General features: G+C 41.2%; 1 protein-coding gene across 7 annotated transcripts in view; it reads left to right on the top strand.

Annotated features, from left to right (window-relative positions):
• LOC119562453 (nuclear pore membrane glycoprotein 210) overlaps nucleotides 1-24,801 on the top strand; it is a 586,123-nt gene that overhangs the window by 21,061 nt on the left and 540,261 nt on the right. For all 7 annotated transcript variants that reach the window (XR_005221847.1, XR_005221848.1, XM_037875640.1 and 4 more), the window contains exon 3: nucleotides 9,735-11,099. Coding sequence is in view for 5 of the 7 variants with exons in the window: in XM_037875640.1 (XP_037731568.1) it covers nucleotides 9,735-11,099 (1,365 nt within the window). In the remaining 2 variants the exon portion in view is untranslated. The remainder of the gene's footprint in view (nucleotides 1-9,734; nucleotides 11,100-24,801) is intronic.

Raw genomic sequence — 24,801 nt, forward strand, 5'->3', positions numbered from 1 at the left:
AAAAATTACATATAATCTTGTTGCAGAAAAATGGATAGAGTGAAGAGCATTCAGGACATTTTGATTATGTTCTTGATTAGCCAAGGTGAAACTGAGATGGAATCGGATTAATGCTTATATTATTTAAATCATTGATTATACCCGTTACTCGTAGAGTAAAAGGGTATACTAGATTCGTCGGAAAGTATGTAACAGGCAGAAGGAAGCGTTTCCGACCCCATAAAGTATATATATTCTTGATCAGGATCACTAGCCGAGTCGATCTAGCCATGTCCGTCTGTCCGTCTGTCCGGATGAACGCTTAGATCTTGGAAACTATGAGAGCTAGGCTATTGAGATTTGGCGAGCAGATTCCTGAGCTTCTTACGCAGCGCAAGTTTGTTTCAGTAGAGTGCCTCGCCCACTCTAACGCCCACAAACCGCCCAAAACTGTGGCTTCTACACTTTTGATGCTAGAGTAAAAATTTAAACTGAAATGAATTGTTCTCATCAATACCTATCGATTGACCCAAAAAAAAGTTTGCCACGCCCACAAACCGCCCACAAACTTCAAAAAATCGTAAATATGAACGCGGATATCTCGGAAACTATCAAAGATAGAGTATTGGGATTTCAGATTTAGATTCCGTAGCCTTGTACGCAGCGCAAGTTTGTTATGCGAATATGCCACGCCCACTCTAACGCCCACAAACCGCCCAAAACTGTGGCGCCCACAATTTTTATGCTAGATTAAAAATTTTAACTGAAATGTATTGGTCTCGTCAATGCCTATCGATTGATCCAAAAAAAAAAATTTACCACGCCTACCCTAACGCCCACAATGCTTAAATCTGTCTTCCGCCGGTAGGTGGCGCATTTAAATCTCGCTTTGCTGCTTGCATATCTCCATTTCCCTTTGGTCCCTTTAGCTGAGTAACGGGTATCTGATAGTCGAGGTACTCGACTATAGCGTTCTTCCTTGTTTTCTTTTAAAATTATGGTTTTCACTAATAAATACGAAGTTATACATATGAACTTTTTTCATATATTATTTAATAACTACAAGCAATACAAGTTTTTTCCCCCCCATTTTTAGCATATAGTTTTTGGCGCATATTTACAATAAAGTCCACCAATTCGTAGTATTCTAAATAGATGTAGTCTAAATAAATACATAAAAGATTCGGGTAAAATATTATAAATGAAGATACCAATTTTTATACCCTTGCAGAGGGTATATTGATTTCAGTCAGAAGTTTGCAACGCAGTGAAGGAGACGTTTCCGACCCCATAAAGTATATATATTCTTGATCAGCATGACTAAACGAGTCGATCTAGCCATGTCTGTCCGTCCGTTTCTACGCAAACTAGTCTCTCAGTTTTAAAGCTATCGGGCTGAAACTTTTCCAAAAGTCTTATATCTTTTGCAGGTAGTATATAAGTCGGAACCAGCCGGATCGGACAACTATATCTTATAGCTCCCATAGGAACAATCGGAAAACAAATTTTAAAAATTATATCTTTGGTGTTTTTTAGTATATAACCTTCTAAGCCTTGAAATAACATTTTTTAATTAATTTTGAATTTCGAACTCAATTTTATCGAAATCGGACGACTATATGATATAGCTGCCATAGGAACGATCGGAAAATTGGTAGGAAAATAATATGAATCAAATTATAGCTTCGGTGTTTTTTAACATATAACCTCCTACGCTTGGAAATAACATTTTTGAATTAGTTCTGAATTTCGAATTTAATTTTATCAAAATCTGACGAGTATATCATATAGCTGCCCTAGGAACGATCGGAAAATTGGTGGGAAAATAATATGAAACAAATTATAGCTTCGGTGTTTTTTGACATATTATCATATACTATTGGAAATATCATTTTTTGTATTTTTAAATTTATTAATTATAGCTGCAAGGGTATACAAACTTCGGCTTGCCGAAGTTAACTTCCTTTCTTGTTTTTTGTAAAAATACCCGAAATTTTGGGAAGCTAACTGATGAAAAATAATTCTTAAAAAAAATAATAATAAAATTCTACTCTACGGAAAGTCGAAACGTTTTTTTTATACATTTATTGGTCAAATATCAAATACAAAATTATAACATGTTCAAATTTTTGGTCGGCTTATATAACGTCACTTTTGGGGTCTCTCATCCAAGTGTGCGACCAATACATTTCAGTTAAAATTTTTTCTAGCATGAAAATTGTGGGCGCCACAGGCTTAGGCGGTTTGTGGGCGTTAGAGTGGACGTGGCATATTCGCGTAACAAACTTGCGCTACGTACAAGGCTACGGAATCTAAATCTGAGATCCCAATTCTCTATCTTTGATAGTTTCTGAGATATCAGCGTTCATATTTACGACTTTTTGCAGTTTGTGGGCGTTAAAGTGGGCGTGGCAAACTTTTTTTAGGTCAGTCGATAGGTATTGATGAGAAAAATACAGTTCAGTTAAAAATTGTATTCTAGCATTAAAACTGTAGGAACCACAGTTTTAGGCGGATTGTTGGCATTAGAGTGGGCGTGGCACACTGACGAAACAAACTTGCGTTGCGCAAGAAGCTCAGGAATCTACATGCTAAGTCCCAATTTTCTAGCTTTTGTAGTTTCCGACATCTCAGCGTTCATACGGACAGACGGACATGGCTAAACCGACTCGGCTAGTGATCCTGATCAAGAATATATATATACTTTATGGGGTCAAAAACGCTTCCTTCTGCCTGTTACATACTTTCAGACGAATCTAGTATACCCTTTTACTCTACGAGTAACGGGTATAAAATGTCGTATGGAGGTTTTATCGATAAAAGTCCTTGTAGAATAAACCAAATTACATTATTTCCCAATATAACTGGACAAATTTTAACAATAGCATGAATATTGAATAAACTCTATTTATTTAATGAACGGGTTTCAGATAGACTTCTTTCAAAGACTTTGAAACCATAAATCAAACACTTTTAAAATGTACAAAAAGTCGGGCAATCCATACAATTTCTCGGGTTGTGGGGGCTCGATTGCTTTTTTTTACTGTTCTCACCACTCATTGCTATTCCATGTATTTAAACCGATGTAAATTTCAATTTTCAATGGATACGAGGCAAATTTATAATTTTGTCTTCAGCATTGCCCTCATCGGTACGCTTAAACTCAATTGAGGCATCTACGGATTCTGAAATTGCAAATTTATTTGCTGAGTTTTTCCAATCTACTTATAGTTCGGCTTCGGTCAAATTCTAACTTATATTGTAGTATGCACATATATTGAATTTCTACTGTACCAAGAGTACTTGAAGCAAACACACTGTAACACTTTGTTGCAGTGTTTACATAAACAAAGGCCCGGTCAAAAACCTAAGTGGCCGAAACATGAGTCGATCGGCGCGCTCACAGAAAGTGCAAGTGTCAGCATTCTGTTACACACTCAGGCCGCTCAACCGAACTCAAGTACATGCATATACCCTCCGTTCCAGCTAAAGGGAGCATAATTAAATACACTAATATATATAAGATATACATAGCCGTCTCTCTGCCGTCCAACTGTGGACAGCGCAGCTACGAGACTTAGGCTTACTTAGAACCTAAGGAGAATTGTCAAAGCAGAAACATCTTGACGTTGGAAGCGGCACTAATGCTGCTCCAGATTTTGAATAAAGATTTTAAATAAAGAATTACAATAACACATAAAAGATGTCTTTACTCTACATGGCGACAGGATTTTAAATAAAGAATTACAATAACATACTCTACAGTATACTTTTGGGACTCTGGCGAAACAGGCACGTGAAAGAAACTATTAGTCAAATCTAGAGTTGTAAAAACTTGTCCACTTTGTAGCTTTTCGATCACACAGTCCATTTGAGCTGTTGGGAAGTTATCTCGGACAATCTTTTCATTTAACTTTCTATAATCGCAACACAATCGCTTCTTCCCGTTCTTCTTATCTACAAGCACCGCTGGCGAAGCAAACTCGGATGTGCTTGGCTTGATCATTCCTTCCTCTAGCCATTCTTGAACTTGGTCATCGACAATTTTCTGATCGCAATAAGCTAATCGTCTCGGATGTTGGAAAACAGACAACTCGTCTGTCAACAAGATCTCCATCTCGACTGGGGAAGTGAGATTTCTTTCTGGCTTGTAATTATCAATCAACTTCTCCACTTCAGAAGCTACCTCCTGACTCAAACGCTCCAAATCTACTGCCGAAACTGTCTTAGAGTCTTTCGTGCTGATCATGTATATACTTTCGAACTCGCTAATTAACTGCATACAAGTACTTTGCCCTTCCTGGTTATCGTCTGATCCTGTCGTTGGTCTTTGCGGAACACTTTGAACTCTTGGCGAAAATATAGTGCCAGACTTGGTTACCATCATGTCAATGCTGTTTAAGATTGTTGTGCCTAAGATTGCGTCAAACTTCATATCATCATCAGGTATGACATGAAACTCGACCGACATGTCGATTCCATCGATAACGACCTTTGTAACGAAGCTTTCGAATGTTAGCACCTGACTTTCACCGATACCTGTCAAAACTCTCTGACGACCAATCAGATTGGCTACTCCTACGCCTAGCTTCAAGAACACACGCCTACGCATCAAACACAATTTAGCACCTGTGTTTACAAGTCCTTTAAATTATGAATTCCTGCAAAACACAGATTTCAGTTTCAAGCTCGAAGAAAAGAAACGACTTTATCGTCCTGAACGACATTGGTTGCTCTCTCTGTTTTGACCTGTACTTCTGCTTTACACTGTGCTGCTCGGTGACCTGGTTGATCGCATTTGAAACATTTCTCCTTCACAGGACAGTCTTTCTTCATGTGCGACGAATCTCCGCAACGAAAACATTTCCTTACTGCTCCAGTTACCGCATCTTGTTTTGTGTCGTGCACAGCCTTGCTACCCTGTGAACCATACTTGTTTACTGATTTGAATGATCCACGTGATTTTTGATACGCGTCTATTTGTAGCTTTAGATCCTTGAGGTTTCTGGCCTGGTATAGCATTGCTTTATTTGATATAGCATCTGGGATACCCTCAACGAAATACTCGATCAAACTTTCTTTCTCCAAACAAATGGGCTTTGCAATTTCCATAAGAGCACAAAGAAACTCGTGCAAGGATTCACCCTTATGCTGCTGTCGTTTTCCCAACCTGCGATGAACTTCTTTGAACAGTGTTTGATATTCCTCTGGCTACGCACAAACATCTTTGCTGCTCCACTAAGCAACTGTTTTGCATACACAAACAACTGTAAAGGGTTCCACTCAACTGTAGCTGCACAATCTTCCAACTCTCCTATCCATTGGTTGATATCTGGGGAACTCGACCCAGAAAACTGCGAAACACTGCCCTCGACATCTTTCAACGTGAACCATGATCTACCCTGCCTTTCATTTCCTAGTCCTTGATGCCAACCTGCTGCGTTTGGCCGATTTATAGTGATTTCTGCGGACGTTACTGATAGACCATCTTCACCACCATCATCCGTTTCTGACTCACCCTCGTTATTTAGACCATAGTAGGTTAACAACCTCTTTTGCAATTCCGCCTTCAATCCAGTCGTACCCAATTGCAACTCCGATAACTTCCGACGCAACTCTTCAACTCGCAATGCCAAGATCTCGCTTCTCTCCATTTTACAACTTTGTCCTGTAGATTATTAAGATTAAACAATGTTTTCTTAAATGTAGTATCAAAAGCAAATTGTAAATAGATTAACCACCCTGTCTCTGGAACTGCTTGATTTCAATGTTACCCCACGACTTGAAATAAACTTTCTGGCAACACTCCACCAAAAGTTCAGCCACTCGCTCAATGATGTCGCTTTTGTTCTTCGTCGTATTTCCTTCCCACGCTTCCCGCTTTTGTAGCGTCACACATACAATGAAGACTTCCAAACTCAACTGGAACTTTCTGGATGCTTTCAACTGCTGCCAAGATCTGTGCACCAGCCTTCCGCTTGCACAATCCTGCACGCATGCTCCGATGACCACACCAGATTCAATGTCTTGCTCGCTGAATCTCCACTGCTTCCAGCCCGTGTCTGCTGCTTCTCCTAGATCTCCAGCCACGATCCGCTGCCTCTTAATCCTTCCAGCACTTCGTCCGCTAGGTCTCCAAGTTCTTGCCCTTGCAAAAGCCACCAACCGTGTCTGCTTTCAGCGCCAGCCTTCTTTGTCACACTCCAGCCAAATTGCTTATGACGAGTTAAAGATATCTAGCCGATTTGCTCAATTTCTCCAGCTCTCTGCTTACACCGCACACGTGTTTTTGCCAAGTTGAAAGTTCTGTCGAATGGTAGGCTTTATCTCGGCTGAGCCCCCAAAAATTGCAGGGTCCTCTTTTAAGAAAAGATAACGCTGACTCTAAATAGTATGATGATATGCTTTATTCACATTCGACGGGTTAACTTAGGTTTTACAAAATATACGTGTGCTATAGAACTGTACTTGGCGAGAGTGAGTATGGCGGTGCGTTGCCACTTTTAATTCACGTTGCAAATGGGTATCGAGTACAACTAAGAATTATCGAGTATAACTTAGGAATATCGAGTACAGAAAGGGAAAGATATTGGATCAGTAGGTGAGACCGCTTCTAGTTGTCATTGTCTCTCCACGACCGCATCCCACAATCGGCCCTACTGACGCAGGATTCGTCCCGAATGCCTTCATGTACTCTGCGACGGTTGATGTCTTAAATGGCCCATCACCTTCTCCCACCCTTTCAACTTCGTATCTTCCATGGTTTCCTACTTTGACTACTTTATACGGCCCTAGGTACTTTCCTTTCAATTTCAAACCAGTACCATACTGGGTGCGTTTAATGGCTACCAAATCGTTTAACTGGAACTTCTTTTCTACCTTTCTTTTTGCATCAAAAGCTTTCTTGTTTTCCGCTTGGATACTCTGAATGTTCTCCCTTGCTTCCTTCCTCAGTTTGTCGCGTTCATCATGTAACTCCGAAATCAAACAATCCTGTATCAATGACTTGAGCTGGACATCTCCTGAGATACGCATATCTAACCCTGTTAGCAGTTTGAATGTCGAAACTTTGGTACTCCTTGGCTCAGTGTTGTTTATGATCTGCTGTACCTTACCTACATGCATATACCTGCACCCTGGGCTTTCAAGGCTTAGTTTGGAGAGCATCGGAACAACTATTTTATGCATGCGTTCTACTTGTTTTCCCCTTGGTACTCCTGTTGCAATCAGCAAATGTTGGATCTTCTCCCTATCGCAGTACTCCTTGAACAGGTGGGATGTGAATGCAGCTCCACGATCTGACACTATCCTATACGGATTTCCAAAACAAACAGCCTGGCGCTCCAAACAGGTCACCACTTCTTCAACCCCTGTGCTTCGTGTAGAATACAACCATACGTACTTGGAAAAGGCATCTACAATTACGAAAATGTGATTATATCGTTTTTTGGTTAACTCCATCGGACCAACATGATCTACACGGTATGTGACGAGCGGCTTGTAACCTTTGTCTATTGGTGTAAGGAACCCTTCTTGCCTACCAGCCTTCGCATTCACAAGGATACACTCTACGCAGCTATCAACTAGTCGCGCTACTTTCTCTTTTATCTTCGGAATGTAATACGACTTCTCAATCAAATCCTGAGTTTTCTTGGATGAGAAGTGTCCTTGCTTGTGACTGTTCTGGATAATCTCGGTTTCCATGAGTGAAGGAACTCTTTATTAGGATCTTTGAACAGAACTTCGTTCACTATGTAGAAGTCTTCATAGCCTTTGGTCTCAACGACACTTTTGAGCACCTTTGTCCAATCATCTAATAGGTGTGCTTCCCGCAAACGATGAAACAAACTATCAGTCAGCGTATAACATGACACCCTACTCAACGCATCGACATGTCTCATCTTCGAACCTGACCTGTGTTCTATTTCGTAGTCGAAATCTTGTAGGTACATCGCCCATCTAGACACTCTGAGCGGAATCTCTTTCTTCTTCATGGTCATGGTAAAAGCGTTACAGTCCGTAATAATTTTAAACTTCTTCCCCAGAACGTACACCCGCCACTTTACCAAGGCTCCAATAACTGCAAGTACTTCCAGTTCATAGGAATGATACTTTTCATCACATGGCTTGATTTTACCGCTCATGTAGAAAACTGGATGCCGCAAGTTATGACAGGGGTCTCGTTGAAGCAAAACGGCTCCAAATCCGAACTTGGATGCGTCGGTATGAATTTCCGTGTCAAGCGAATGGTTATAGAGCTTCAGAACTGGTTCACTGATCAACGCTTCTTTTAGCTTTTTAAATGCTGCTAATTGCTGGTCTTGAAACTCGAACCTCACCTCCTTGCGCAACATGTCGGACAACGGTTTGGCAATTACGGCGTAACCTTCCACAAACTTACGGAAGTACGACGTCAATCCTAAGAATCTTTGGACTCTTTTCTTGTCGCGCGGAATCGGAAAATCAGCAACTGCTTGAGTTTTCTCATTACCTGGCTTGATGGTACCGTTTTCAACGACACAGCCCAAGAAGTTAACTTTGCGCTTCAACACCTGACATTTACTCCAATTTATGCGCAAGCCATTTCCTTGTGCCACTTTCAAAACTCGCTTCAACTTCTGCACGCCCTCATCGATACTCTTGCTCGAAATCGTAACATCGTCCATGTATACAACCGCATCCTCGTTCTTAATTGAATCACGCATTACTGCCATGATAAACCTGGTAAACACTGCTGGAGAGTTTGTTATACCGAAGGGTACAAACAGGAACTCATATTGACCACTCTGAGTTACGAACGATGTATTGTAGTATGCACATATATTGAATAACTACTGTACCAAGAGTACTTGAAGCAAACACACTGTAACACTTTGTTGCAGTGTTTACATAAACAAAGGCCCGGTCAAAAACCCTATGTGGTCGAAACATGAGTTGATCGGCGCGCTCACAGAAAGTGCAAGTGTCAGCATTCTGTTACACACTCAGGCCGCTCAACCGAACTCAAGTACATGCATATACCCTCCGTTCCAGCTAAAGGGAGCATAATTAAATACACTAATATATATAAGATATACATAGCCGTCTCTCTGCCGTCCAACTGTGGACAGCGCAGCTACGAGACTTAGGCTTACTTAGAACCTAAGGAAAAATGTAAAATCAGAAACAACTGGACGTTGGTAGCGGCACTAATGCTGCTCCAGATTTTAAATAAAGAATTATAACAACAAAAATAAAAGATGTCGTTACTCTACAATATAATCAACTAAACAGGGAAACTTTTATTTTTCCCCCTGTAATTACCAAATGTTCTAGATTTGACCCTAACGGGTATTATTTGTGAAATCGCAGATTGAAACAAATGACAACACTTATTGTTTTGGTTAAAGATATCTTCGATAGTTTGTACTTAATTTGATTGATATTCATAATATGCAAAATCTACTAATTTTATTGCTGAACACAATTGAATGACCCAAAATAATAAAACCACAAAATACATGAACATTTTGGAAAATAATTAATTAAAATTATTTTATGTTGATTTTGTGTGTAATTCTGATGAAGAATTGGGTCAGAAAGTTGTGCCTTCTACCTGTTACATGTTTTTCAATGATTACAACGTATCTTTCGATTAACAAGTATACAAAATGCATAAGCTTAAGTATCTCACTTAACACAAACTTCGGATTTCAAAGTTTTTTTTGTTCAAAATGGTCCTTATAAATAAGTTGTTTATTTTTTTTATGTTGCAGCTGTCGGTGCAAGCAGAGCTTCAGATATTTGAGGAGCTTCACCTGATGCCTACAATGGTGGTGCTGCCTTTTGATCCAAACAGCTTGAAGCCATTAAAGATGCAGTTCCATGCTTCTGGCGGCGATCAAAACTACGCCTGGTTTTCTGGAAACCCGCAGGTGCTGCAAATTGATGCTCAGGGCCAAGCCACAACTGAAATTCGAGATACGTCCTTCGTGTCTCAGAAGATATTTGAGGATATCAGTTGGCTCGACGGCCATACTACGGTAAAGGTGGCTCTGGCAAAGAACCAGAAAATCTTCCGACAAGCGCATATATACTTCCTGCCCCCTAAACGACTCCAGATCCAGCGCAGTAACTTTGAAACCTCCCTGAAGGACTACGTGCACGTGCACGTGGGTGTGTACGCTCGGATTAACAATTCAGACGTTGCCTACACGAACTGCGACAACCTCCACTTTCAGCTTGACTTCAGCGAGAACATTCTACAGCTGGAAGATAACGAGGGAGCGGAAAATCCGGTCAGTAAAGCGTGTCATGTGCTGCGGCTGCGAGCCACAGCCGTGGGAAGTACCTTGCTACGTGTTTCGTACATGTTCCAGGACAAAGTTATTCACGACAGCGTTGACCTCTACGTATTCGAGCCATTGAGAGTGCTTAATCCCCTTGATAACGAGGTCGTGCTTCCCATTGGGTCATCTCGCAATATAATCTACACTCACGGACCGCACCGTGTTTTTAGCCTAGCAGCAGAGCTCACCAAGTCTACTAGTTTTGACGACAAAGTAATCAAGGTCTCTGAGGTAGACTTTGACACAGAAAATGCCATTACCGCGTTCACCGTGTTGTGTCGCGAGGTGGGTGAAACATATTTCACTTACCGAGTGCATAATATCCTAGCCACGCCTAGCTTTGCAGTCTATAGTTCAGAAGTGACCACTAAGGTGCATTGCGTGCGTCCGCGCTTCTTAAAGCTGTATGTTCGCCACAATCTGCGTAAGTCCTGCCCCCTAGAACAGCGTTCCCCGCTACTTTTCCTGAAAGACCGCGATAACAAATTTGAGATTGAGATTGAGGTGCAGGATTCAAATAATCGCAGGCTCATGAATGTAAGCTCTCTGCGGCTGGATTGGGAGTTTGCCGCGGGTGACAATCGTCTTTACAAGGACAATATTTCACACCTTCAGATCTCTGAGTTAGAGTTCATTCACGGAGTTAGTCTGCCGAACCGCGATCTTCTCCTCCTGACGTTGAGCGATGTGGCGGCCAACTTACGCATTAAGGGCATTGTGTCCCAATATAACGACAAGCTTCTCGCGCAACAAAATATTTACGCAGAGCGCCCTCCGTTTGGAATTCGAAATGTAAGTAATCATTCTTATTTATAATAAACTATTTCCACGTCCAACGTGACACGCAACTTGGGGTCCTCTAAGAAAATTTCCAAATATTTTTTCACCGGAAGAACCAAGTATAACAACCCATATCTTGTTTGTTTATCTTGCACTGTTTAATTTTAGCGGATTCAAAAGTTTTAAACACCTCATCACACAAAATGATTAACATAAGAATAGTTGAATAAGTTGTGTAAAATGTGAGCTTCATATGCATTAGTAGAATCTGTATTTTAGTTTTAACTATGTAACATATTAACACTTTTTACATTTTAAAGTGTGTGAGCGACGTTTTCCGTTTTTGCAAACTAGTCACCCTAGCGCAGCGCTTTAAGTCGTGCCAAATTCGTAATATTTTAAAATCTTTAAATTGTGTTAGCTCATACAAAACTTACATTTATTATAATTAAAATGCATTTTGAATCGCTCTTTTTTTGCATCAAAAACTAGCATAGCTTTAAAATCTTTCTAAGGAAACTTTTAGGGTATAAATAATTCATACTTTTATTATAAAGAGCAGTTTTTTTTTATTCTTTGTTCCAGTTAATTATAACTGTTACTCATAGAGTAAGAGACCATGAAATGTGGACGACCTTAATAGGAACTTCTTAAACATATGACTATAGAACGTATGAAACGACAGAGACTGTAGATAGTTTGATTAATTGTTTTGTTTATGTTTGTGTGAATCAATGAAATGTCTTAGATATCCTACAAATTAAATCAAAAGCTAGAGGATTTGTGATGTAAGTCCAAACTTTATAAAAATAATACTGTCAAAAATCATTGACCAACTTGCTCATTTGTTAAACACAGCAATAACCACAACCACCTATTCAGAGAACTGGAAATTAGCAAAAACTATGCCTATACCCAAGGGAAATAATGATTATAGGTCTATCTCAATACTGTCGTACTGTTCAAATATATTCGAAAAGATAATTGCCGGGTAAATAAATCGATACTTAACCATGAACTATTTCTTAAATAATGATCAAGCAGGCTTCTGTAAACAGAGAAGCTGCACAAATGCTATTATCAAGATAGTAGAGGACGCACGTTGGGAAACTGATGCAAGTAAAATAACTTTAACACTGCTTTAGTAATACATTCGGCACAGTTTACAACAAAATATTGATAATAAAACTGCAGAAATATTTACATTTTGTGACACAACCATACAACTAAAGTCGTTCTATGTCACAAATAAAAAGCAAGCAGATGATATTAAAGAAAACATATTAAGTTTTGAAACATCCTATCGTGCTGTACCTCAGGGCTCTGTATAAGGGCCATCATTGATTTTCATGTATAGTTATGATTTGTCTGAGGAATTATCTATGTGTAACGTAGATATGTATGCGGACCGTTAAGTTTAGTTAATGAATGTATTACTATGTTAAATGTTGATAACTGGGCTACAAAGAATGGCTTGAGCTTGGTCATCTCCAAAAAAAATACTATAGTCAACGGCCTCGACTATCAGATACCAGTTACTCAGCCAACTAAAAAGCGTCACCTGTCATTCACTCCTATCGGCTGCTCACGAGATTTCACAAACACGCCACATAACGTGAAACCTAGCTGAAGCTATTGAAATGTCGTATGCATGTATGAATATATCTCCAAACCTCTCGCACTCTATTAAGTTTTCTAATTATTTATTGTTGTTTGGTTATAACTTTATAAAATGGTATGATTTATGTTGTAGTTTTTGGCATGTAGATGGGTATTAATAGTAGGAACAATATCTCATTTAAATTTGTACAAAATATTAAAAAATGTTGGCGCTAGACGGACGCCAGCGTTATGGGCGATTGTGGGCGTGACACCCTGATGAAACAAACTTGCGCTGCGCAAGAATCTACATGCCAACATGGCTAGCTGGACTCGGCTAGTAATCCTGATCAAGAATATCTATACTTTATCGCGTCGGAAACGATTCCTTCTACTTGTTACATACTTTCCGACGAATCTAGTATACCCTTTTACTCTACGAGTTGGACTATGTTGAGAAAGCTTAAAACCTGGGCTTTGGTTTCAACAAAGCCCTGTCTTGATCATGTAAGTGCAGTCACACATGCAGTCACATGCGACAAAAGCTTTTTTGCCAATTTCTATCCGACTAGTTTGTGGTACCTGTGGTGCAGCAAGTCGACTGAAAATTAAAGTGACATTTAATAATATAGCCATATATATATACCAATTGGGTAGAACTGGCGTGGCACCCTGTTGAAAGAAACTTGTTCTGCTCTAGAAGCTTCACCACTATTTTGTCGGCCACAAAATTACCAAAATCGCGTGCCCACAGTTTTGGTGCTAGAATAAAAATTGTAAAAGATTGTATTGGTTTCGTCAACTCCTATCGATTAACCTTACCAAAAATTTGTCATGCCCCCTCTAACACCCACATACGCCCATAACACTTAAATCTGTTATCAAATTACCATTACCAAATAAAGTAATCTCTGGTTGCTTAATGCTTCTGACCTTTCATTGCTTCTTTAAAAATTTAATACTGAAACTATATCGAGAGTATTCTCAAACTTAACAAGGAAGAACGCTATAGTCGAGTACCTCGACTATCAGATACCCGTTACTCAGCTTAAGGGACCAAAGGGAAATGGAGATATGCAAGCAGCAAAGCGAGATTTAAATACGCCACCTACCGGCGGTAGACAGATTTAAGCGTTATGGGCGTTAGAGTGGGCGTGGCAAATTTTTTTTGATCAATCAAAAGGTATTGACGAGATAAAAACATTTCAGTTAAAATTTTTTATCTAGCGTGAAAATTGTGGGCGCCACAGGCTTGGACGGTTTGTGGGCGTTAGGGTGGGCGTAGCATATTTGCGTAATAAACTTGCGCTGCGCTCGAGCCTACGGAATCTAAATCTGAAAGCCCATTTCTCTATCTTTGATATTTTCCGAGATATCCGCGTTCATATTTACGATTTTTTGAAGTTTGTGGGCGGTTTGTGGGCGTTGAAGTGGGCGTGGCTTTTTTTTGTGTCAATCGATAGGTATTGATGAGAACAATACATATCAGTTAACATTTTTATTCTAGCATCAAAACTGTAGGAGCCACAGTTTTGGGCGGTTTGTGGGCGTTAGAGTGGGCGTGGTACTCTGCTGAAACAAACTTGCGCTGCGCAGGAATCTCAGGAATCTTAATGCCTAATCTCAATAGCCTAGCTCTTATAGTTTCCGAGATCTCAGCGTTCATCCGGACGGACGGACAGACGGACATGGCTAGATCGACTCGGCTAGTGATCCTGATCAAGAATATATATACTTTATGGGGTCGGAAACGTTTCCTTCTGCCTGTTACATACTTTCCGGCGAATCTAGTATACCCTTTTATTCTACGAGTAACGAATATAACAAGGAAGAACGCTATTGTTCGTACCCAAAGGTACTCAACATGACCACACCCAACAAATCAAGCAGTAGCCAAGTTGGGAACAGTACCAGGCGCTCAGTAGCACTCACTGCAGATGAGAATTGCTGACCAGCATATTATATGTCTCACTAACTTACCGTCTCAGCGGTACTCTGACCCGCCAATGCAGTCAGCACATTTTGCAGTGTCAGCCGAGCCAACTACGAATCGAAACTCCCTGACCTACCTACCTACTTTAGAAAATAGCTTATTTCACTAATCATTACACTAAACTGCCGTGCTCCAAGTAGTATATAAGCATGTAGCAAATGAAGAATAAATCAGTTATCAACGCACCTCATAACTCCGCGGTTCTACTTCCTCTGGGAATAGGGCTCGTATCACACTATCTCAACTAGCAGCTAACCACGTTAGCTCAACCTCATCGCAGTTCCCGCATCGCCTGTGGTCCGGCCTTACAGTAACCATCGTTACCATTGCCGCGACGCGATCGTCCTGCAATTGTCTACCTCGGTTAGGCACAAACATTGGTGACCCGGCGTGATCCTTTACCAACAAAGGATCACACTTAAGCAACCCCCTTCCCAACAACGCTTCGTCATCCAGCGTCACAGGATCGTCAGCTTAATACAGCTTCACAGGATACGCTTCTTCTTCCAGCGTCACAGGAACTCAGCTTAATCCAGCTTCACAGGATACGCTTCTTTTCCAGCGTCACAGGAACGTCAGCTTCATCCAGCTTCACAGGTTGATCAGCTTCATCCAGCTTCACAGGATACTCAGCTTCATCCAGCTTCACAGGACACACAGCTTTATCCGGCTTCACAGGATTCTTTGCTTCCAAGACACACAACATGTCTACTTCATTCATAGAGGAAACAAGTCACTCAAGAATCGATATACACAATCGATTACTAGACACCCAAAACGAGCTGCAAGGGAAAATCCAAACGCTCATTAAGAATTATGGCAAGGATTCTGTCGACCGACGCCACCGAGACGGCTATTATTCCGGTAAGCTAACTCAGTTAAGGGGCCCCAACACTGTAAACTGCGATTTTTGACATGGTTTTTATTTTATTTATTACAGAAAAACGGACGTTCCGATTAACTTTAAACTTTACAAATATGTTAATCAATGTTTGAATTATCGGAAAAAATTTTTTTTTTTTTTTCTGGCGGCCATGTTTTTCTTCTGTAGCTGATCCAAAATGGCGTCTTTTTGAAACTTCCCTTGCCTGGTTGACAGCAAATCAGCAAAACGGCGCCACCTAGATCAAAAAACCAAACAGATTCTTGAAATATACATTACTGGCTATCGTTCGACATATGGGATTTTAAAAATATTGATTAGAAAAAAAATGGCGGCTGTTTGAAAAAAAAAATTTTTTTTTCACGTAAAATTTTGCACTTAATTGTTTATAAAAAAAAAAAATTTACATATATCAAAAAACGGCTACGTCCAACTGAAACGACACTTTTCCCGAATAGAATGCCATTTGGATCAGGTCGATCGGATAAGAATTTTTTCAGTTATGCTGTCAACCAGGTCAAAAAACATGGTTTCGAGATAATCGCGTTTAAAGTTTTGATTCCTCGTGCTCTTCGTACCATGAATCGTCAGCGTCTGGCGCTCTGTTCAAGTACTTAGAGTTCGAATTTTTGTTTGAAACTTTACATACATGTTCTTAGATGTCTAAGCTATTGATTTAGCAAAAAAAAAAAAAAATCGATTTTTTGAAAATGTTACAGTGTTGGGGCCCCTTAAACGATCTCTGGCAGCAGTTTTGCGACCTAGATGAAGAAGTCCAACAAGCGGCATTACTCACTGGAAGTGAGTAGTCTTCACGACTAGTAGCACTTAAGGAGCTGGTCGAAAAATATCAAAATATCTTTTTGTACAACATGCCGACTGGAAGCGGGCTTCCAAAGGCCCCCAGACGAACTTCTGCCAACAACAAGATCGAAACAAGAGATCAAGTCAAAGGAGATTCCCCAATTGACACGGTGATCCGACAGTTGCAGAGAAGATGCAACGAATTGGAGTCATCATTAGTATTAGCCTCGAACGCCCCAACTGTCACCCCAGCCCTACAAAGGCACCTGGATCTCCATTGGGCGTTACTAAGGCAAGCCCACGACGAATTGGATAGCACACCTGGGGCCGCAGCTCTGGCAGAAGCAGAGCTAGCCCAATTCCACACATTATACGAGGAATACGAAATGAACCTGCTACGAGAAAACGACGCGCCAATGAGCCTAAACTTGGCACTTCCGCCAATTAGCATTTCGGAGTTCAACGGCGAGTATCTAGACTGGCCACGGTTCCATGATCTCTTTGTGGAATTGGTATATAATAAACCATATTCGGCCAGTCAAAAACTACATATTCTACAGAGCTCGCTTCGTGGTGAAGCGAGGAACGTCTTGACAGACACAGCCTTCTCACAGCGTGGTTATGACGACACCTGGTTGCGATTGAAGGTCAGGTACCAGAACGGAAAGATAATAGTATTTTCCGCTATAGCAAAAATGGTTGACCATAAGCCTATAGACGGCTCCTCGCGCCAACTAAGGGCCTTACATGACACTATCAAAAACTCAATGTGTACTCTTAAAAACCTCGATGTCAGCACGAAATCCTGGGATCCAATCCTGTGTTTTATTATCAGAAGAAAACTAGACCAGCAGTCTCTAGCTGCACTGGAAAATTCAGCGGATGCCCCAACGGAAATTCCAATGTTAACGAGTGTACTGACGTTTATTGAGCGGCGCGCTTGCATGCTGGAGACGATAAGCGCTCAACCTACAGCAACACTCCGCTATCAGTCAGTTCCCAACGAAGAGAGCTGTAAGATTTGTCATCTAGGACCACATCATCTTAGAGCATGCAGCCGTTTCCAGGAAATGGACCCCAAAACACGGCGCCAAGCCATTATTCAAGTAGGAGCATGCACAAATTGTTTGTCTACAGCTCATAAGGTTGAAAACTGTGGATCACCAGCCACTTGTCGAGTCTGCCAGCAACGGCATCATTCACTTATACACCAAGGACCGACTAGCAATCTAGTGGCCGGAGGAGCAACCATTGCAGGCTACGACCACTTAGGAGGATATACGCTGCTCGCGACCGCCAAGGTTTTATTACAAGGGCCAAACGGCCAACTACAAACATGTCGCGCTGTAATAGATGGTGGATCACAGGTGAATTAGAGGTATTTATTATGCCCACAGTCATTACAGACCAACCGTCAGTACCGATTGCAACCGATCTTATAATTCCCGAGGGACTGCCGTTAGCAGATCCTGACTTTCGGCAACCTGGACCCATTGACCTAACATTAGGGGTTGAAGTATTTGCTCGGGTAATAACCGGTAAACTTCTTGAACTAGGACCTAATAGACCGTTGGTCCAAGGCACAAGGCTTGGGTATGTAATCATTGGTTTTCTCGATAAAGAAACCTCATCTGATACGGAAGTCAACCCTATTCTGGTAGAAGACAGGTGATTTTGCAGAATAATAATCAATTTGATATAGAAGAAAGCAAACGGCAAAATGAGATTTCACTCCATGAAGAAGGGATTCATTCAACGAACGTAGCATTGATGGATCATAAAATAAAAGAGCCTGAAGATATATGTAGTCAATCAAAAACTAGCGACACTGACTCGTCCATAGACGTGCCAAATGATCAAGTGACCGCAGCAGTTGAAGGAAAGATCCTCCTCGGTCAATGATGATACAATTCGGCCAAGGGCTGACCGACATCACGCCTTAATTGAGGGTACCCCTCAATGGGGGGGGGGGGGGGGAGAATGTTCGTACCCAAAGATACTCAACATGACCACACCCAACAAATCAAGCAGTAGCCAAGTTGGGAACAGTACCAGGCGCTCAGTAGCACTCACTGCAGATGAGAATGGCTGATCAGCATATTATATGTTGTACTATGTACTCTGACCCGCCAATGCAGGCAGCACATTTTGCAGTGTCAGCCGAGCCAACTACGCAAACTGCGACCATAATCGAAACTCCCTGATCTACCTACCTACTTTAGAATATGGCTTATTTCACTAATCATTACACTAAACTGCCGTGTTCCAAGTAGTATATAAGCATGTAGCAAATGAAGAATAAATCAGATATCAACGCACCTTATAACTCCGCGGTTCTACTTCCTACCACTGGGAATAGGGCTCGTATCACACTATCTCAACTAGCAGCTAACCATGTTAGCTCAACCTCATCGCAGTTCCCGCATCGCCTGTGGTCCGGCATTACAGTAACCATCGTTACCATTGCCGCGACGCGATCGTCCTGCAAGTGTCTACCTCGGTTAGGCACAAACATTGGTGACCCGGCGTGATCCTTTACCAACAAAGGATCACACTTAAGCAACCCCCTTCCCAACAACGCTTCGTCATCCAGCGTCACAGGATCGTCAGCTTAATACAGCTTCACAGGATACGCTTCTTCTTCCAGCGTCACAGGAACTCAGCTTAATCCAGCTTCACAGGATACGCTTCTTTTCCAGCGTCACAGGAACGTCAGCTTCATCCAGCTTCACAGGTTGATCAGCTTCATCCAGCTTCACAGGATACTCAGCTTCATCCAGCTTCACAGGACACACAGCTTTATCCGGCTTCACAGGATTCTTTGCTTCCAAGACACACAACATGTCTACTTCATTCATAGAGGAAACAAGTCACTCAAGAATCGATATACACAATCGATTACTAGACACCCAGAACGAGCTGCAAGGGAAAATCCAAACGCTCATTAAGAATTATGGCAAGGATTCTGTCGACCGACGCCACCGAGACGGCTATTATTCCGGTAAGCTAACTCAGTTAAACGATCTCTGGCAGCAGTTTTGCGACCTAGATGAAGAAGTCCAACAAGCGGCATTACCCACTGGACGTGAGTACTCTTCACGACTAGTAGCACTTAAGGAGCTGGTCGAAAAATATCAAAATATCTTTATGGACAACATGCCGACTGAAAGCGGGCTTCCAAAGGCCCCCAGACGAACTTCGGCCAACATCAAGATCACAACAAGAGATCAAGTCAAAGGAGATTCCCCAATTGACACGGTGATCCGACAGTTGCAGAGAAGATGCAACGAATTGGAGTCATCATTAGTATTAGCCTCGAACGCCCCAACCGTCACCCCAGCCCTACAAAGGCACCTGGATCTCCATTGGGCGTTACTGAGGCAAGCCCACGACGAATTGGACAACACACCTGGGGCCGCAGCTCTGGCAGAAGCAGAGCTAGCTCAATTCCACACATTGTACGAGGAATACGAAATGAACCTGCTTCGAGAAAACGACGCGCCAATGAGCCTAAACTTGGCACTTCCGCCAATTAGCATTTCGGAGTTCAACGGCGAGTATCTAGACTGGCCACGGTTCCATGATCTCTTTGTGGAATTGGTATATAATAAACCATATTCGGCCAGTCAAAAACTACATATTCTACAGAGCTCCCTTCGTGGTGAAGCGAGGAACGTCTTGACAGACACAGCCTTCTCACATGGTGGTTATGACGACACCTGGTTGCGATTGAAGGCCAGGTACCAGAACGGAAATATAATAGTATTTTCCGCTATAGCAAAAATGGTTGACCATAAGCCTATAGACGGCTCCTCGCGCCAACTAAGGGCCTTACATGACACTATCAAAAACTCAATGTGTACTCTTAAAAACCTCGATGTCAGCACGAAATCATGGGATCCAATCCTGTGTTTTATTATCTTCAAGAGAAGAAGACTCTTTCAGCGAACGGTCGTGTTTTTGTCTTGCGCTCCGAATTTTTGTTCTTTTTGTCCATAAACCATCGGGGTTTAATTCATATTTTCATACGTCTATATAACTTTTTATGTCCCTAACAACATCCGTTCGCTTCGCGAGTGCATAGTGATTGTTTTGTGTTTAAATTAACAAAATTAGTTTGCACGTCTAATCTCTGTGCAGTGTTTGTTGTTATTGTTTTTTTCTAATTGCCTTCTTCTTTTCTTCCAAACGCTGTTTGGAGCGGTAAGTGTCTAAACGGTAGTTACCCGCTCTCCCGCACTCCCGCTTATAACTTTGTTTTTGGAACATCTAAAACTTACGCTCCCCCAGCTTACTTACTCCCGCTCATTCTCTCCCGCTCTCTAACTCTCTCTTTTACTTGCGTAGCTTTATTCTCTTGGCACTGTGGTTCGGAATATCGCGATAATGGCTGTCTGCAATTTAAAGAAATGCAAGTCGTTGATTTCGGCTGGACAACAGAGCATTCCGTGCCATTCGTGTGAGAATATTTTTCATGCAAAATGCCTTGGCTATTCGGGCCTGGTACGCGATGCAATCGACATGAGAAGTGGCTTGCGCTACTATTGTGATGAATGCATTGCTTATGAAACCCAGGCACTCTCTATAAGGCGGCTTACAAAAAGCACTGTTACGGAATTAATCCGGAACAGCCGTAAAAATACGGATCTGCTTGTGGCGCTTGAGTCGCAGCTCACTAGCCGTATGCTATCTGAGCCCGATTCTCCTAAGCGTAAAAAGATCGCGGTCGATAGACAACCCACGGTAGCCGCTAGTGTAACTCTCTCTGGCGATCCGGGGTCTGCAGCACAGCAGTCGATCTCAGCCGCCGCACAAATGGTACTGAGATCGAAAGCTAAAAAAGATTCGGTTTCCGAATGCAAAGGACGCGAGATTTTGCCGCATGAGACGCCCGAAAAATCTTCTATAAACAATACTTTAATAATTCCAACGCCGCATGTTGACTTAACGTCCGGAGTACCGAATGAAACTGGTAGTGCAGCCGTAAATGCCGTAGTACCAAAACCTGTCACATGTGTGGTACCTAAAACAGTCACCTGTGTACCGCAGCGGAAACAAATTTTTGTTTCTCGGCTAAGTCCTGACCTTTCATCCCTGGACATTACGGCCTATATCCGTAACAAAGTTCAGATTGATGATCTAAAGGTTGAACGATTTAATTTTCCATATGCTAGGGAAGTATCATCTTTTAAGATCGGTGTTCCCTGTGCTCATTTTGCAACTATGTGCTCAGCCAATTTTTGGCCTGTTGGCATTTTTGTTAAAGAGTACGAAGCTAAAAAAAAGAAAATTCGTTCAAAGGAAGTTGGAAATCCCTTTATAGAGCCATCCCCATCTACATCCTCATCTATCTCAAAAAACTAGATTCTTTTCTTCAGCTTTATTATCAGAATACAAGAGGTTTACAAAGTAAGTTGACCAAATTGTATACTGATAGTTTTTCCTTGTCTTCCCATGTTATTGTCTTTACTGAAACCTGGTTAAAACCGGAAGTTCTAAGTTCCGAAGTTTTTCCAAGTAAGTACACAACTTACAGGCTTGATCGTCCGTCCCGACGTGGAGGTGGAGTTTTAATTGCAGTTGACTCAGAATTAACGTCTGAAGTAATAACGTCCGACGAAATAAATGACATTGAATTTCTGTGCATAAAACTATCCCTTCCGGGTACTTCTATATACATAACATGTTCATATATTCCGCCATCTTCGGAATTCCCGACATATGCGAATCATCTGTCCGCTATCCAGTTTATTTCAAGTAAACTATCAGATAGGGATCAGTTAATAGTTTTAGGTGACTTTAATATACCTAGGGCGACATGGTCCACCGTCGAAACCTCAAATATATTGTTACCTTCAACGCAGCATGATTTTCTTGACGGTTTGCTTGATATTTCATTGTCTCAAGTAAATCATGTATTAAATTTCTTAGGACGATTACTGGATCTATGCTTTGTTTCCAGTCCAGATTGTGTCTGCATAGCTAGAACCTCTGCAATTACTTTACCAGAAGACCCTTATCACCCAACGCTAGAGCTGACTATTGACACGGGTACAAAAGTGTATGAAGTATCTGAAAAAATAGCTAGACGCATCCCCTGCTTTCGTAGAGCGAACTTTGCACTCATTAATAGCCTTATAGCTTGCTCGGATTGGTCCAATCTGTACTTAAGTACTAATATAAATGAAGCGGTTAATATATTTTATAACATATTAAACGAAATTTTTGATACATGCGTTCCTACGTATTATCCTAAAATTTCAAACCAACCTCCGTGGTTTAACAAAGAGCTGGCACGACTTAAAAATGTAAAGTCTAGACTCTACAAAAAGTTTAGAGCTTCAGGTTCACAAGCTGCCTTTTCCCGATACTTAAGTGCTCGGTCTGATTTCACCGTGCTTAACGCCCAGTGTTATAAAAACTATTTAGCTCGTTGCAAGACCCAGTTTACACTGGATCCAAAACAGTTTTATAATTTTGTTAACACAAAGCGTAAATCTTCTAGTTACCCATCATCACTTAAATTTGAAAATTCGGCTGCTAGCACTGATCAAGCCATAGCCGATCTTTTTGCACAGTTTTTTCAAACCACCTATTCAACATCAAGTCCTCCAGATCAGTCTTACCCATATGTCATTCCTAAATCAAACTTTATTTGTTGTCCTGTTATAAGTAAAAGCTCACTTCTTTTAGATTTGCAAAGGGTCAAACCAGTCTACTCTCCGGGTCCTGACGGAGTCCCTGGATGTGTGCTTAGGTATTGCGCTGAGACTTTGTGTAGACCATTGCACAAACTGTTTACTTTGTCTTTAGAAACATCCGATTTCCCACACAGATGGAAGGAATCGTTTGTTATCCCGCTTCATAAAAAAGGGAGTAAATTGAACGCATGTAATTACAGAGGTATTTCAAAGCTATCAGCAATACCGAAGCTCTTTGAGAACATTATTACGCCTCATTTACAACACAGTTGTAGGTCCCTTATTTCCTCTTGTCAACACGGATTTATAAAACGTAGGTCGACGACAACCAACCTTTTGGAGTTTACTTCATTTGTTATAGGAGGTTTTAGAAAGAATCGTCAGACTGATGTGGTCTACACTGATTTTAGTAAGGCGTTTGATTCTGTAAATCACCCGATTTTAGTCCGGAAATTGGACCTTTTAGGGTTTCCAGGTGATCTTCTTAGGTGGATTTTAAGTTATTTGAATGATAGGACTCAAAGGGTCATTTTTAAAAACTCTTTGTCATCCCTAATCCGAGTTACTTCCGGTGTACCACAAGGAAGTCATCTTGGTCCGCTCCTGTTTACATTATTTATAAATGACCTTCCATTAGTCTTAACGAAGTCACGGGTTCTTATGTACGCAGATGACGTTAAGTTGTGCCTGCAATATAATGACCCCGCACAAAGTTTAGCTTTACAATCGGATCTAAATGCATTTCAAACATGGTGCATGGATAATGAATTGAATTTAAATGGTTCTAAGTGTAAACTAATGACCTTTTTTCGTGTCAGCCCCCACTACTCAACGTATACTTTGAGTGGTTGTGCGTTAGATAGGATAACGCATGCTGACGACCTTGGAGTCTACATGGATCCTAGACTTAAATTTTCCGATCACATTACTACTATGGTAAATAAAGCCAGGGGCGTGCTTGCATTTATCAAAAGGTGGTCGAAGGAATTCGATGATCCCTATGTCACAAAGACCTTGTTTATTTCATTAGTCCGACCAATTCTTGAGTACTGCGCTCCTGTTTGGAGTCCCCAATATGGGGTGCATATAGACCGGATTGAGTCTGTGCAAAAAAACTTCTTAATATTTGCCTTACGGAGACTTAACTGGGATACAAGCCTAATACTACCATCCTACTCTAGTAGACTACTTCTAATTAACTTACCATCGTTAGCTAACCGTAGAACTATGCTTGGTATTACGTTTATTAGAAATCTTATTCATGGTGATGTAGAGAGTCCCGAGTTACTGGGTCGCCTGCATTTTAATGTGCCAAATAGATTCACTAGAAACTATATTCCTTTAGTATTAAATCACTGTATCTCTAATTACGCAATGCATGAACCTTTTAGAGTACTTTGCAATGATTATAATAGACTATATCATCTAATATCTACTACTGACTCACTTCCTATCTTTAAATCAATAATACTATCCTCCCTAGTAACTAATTAGTTTTACTTGATGTATTTTGTCTATTCGTGTATTGACCTGTATTTTTAATTGTCTATTGTTACATTGTCCTTTTCTTTGTCCGCGATTATGTTTACTCGCCCAAAACGGTGATGGGCTCCGCGCGTAACAAGCTTTGCTTGGTGTCGTAGGGCCACTTGTTTGTACTGACCATAGTGCATCAACGTCCAAGAATAAAAAAAGAAAACTAGACCAGCAGTCTCTAGATGCACTGGAAAATTC

The sequence above is a fragment of the Drosophila subpulchrella genome, unplaced genomic scaffold (genome assembly GCF_014743375.2).
Source record: "Drosophila subpulchrella strain 33 F10 #4 breed RU33 unplaced genomic scaffold, RU_Dsub_v1.1 Primary Assembly Seq48, whole genome shotgun sequence".
Classification (NCBI taxonomy): Eukaryota; Metazoa; Arthropoda; class Insecta; order Diptera; family Drosophilidae; genus Drosophila; species Drosophila subpulchrella.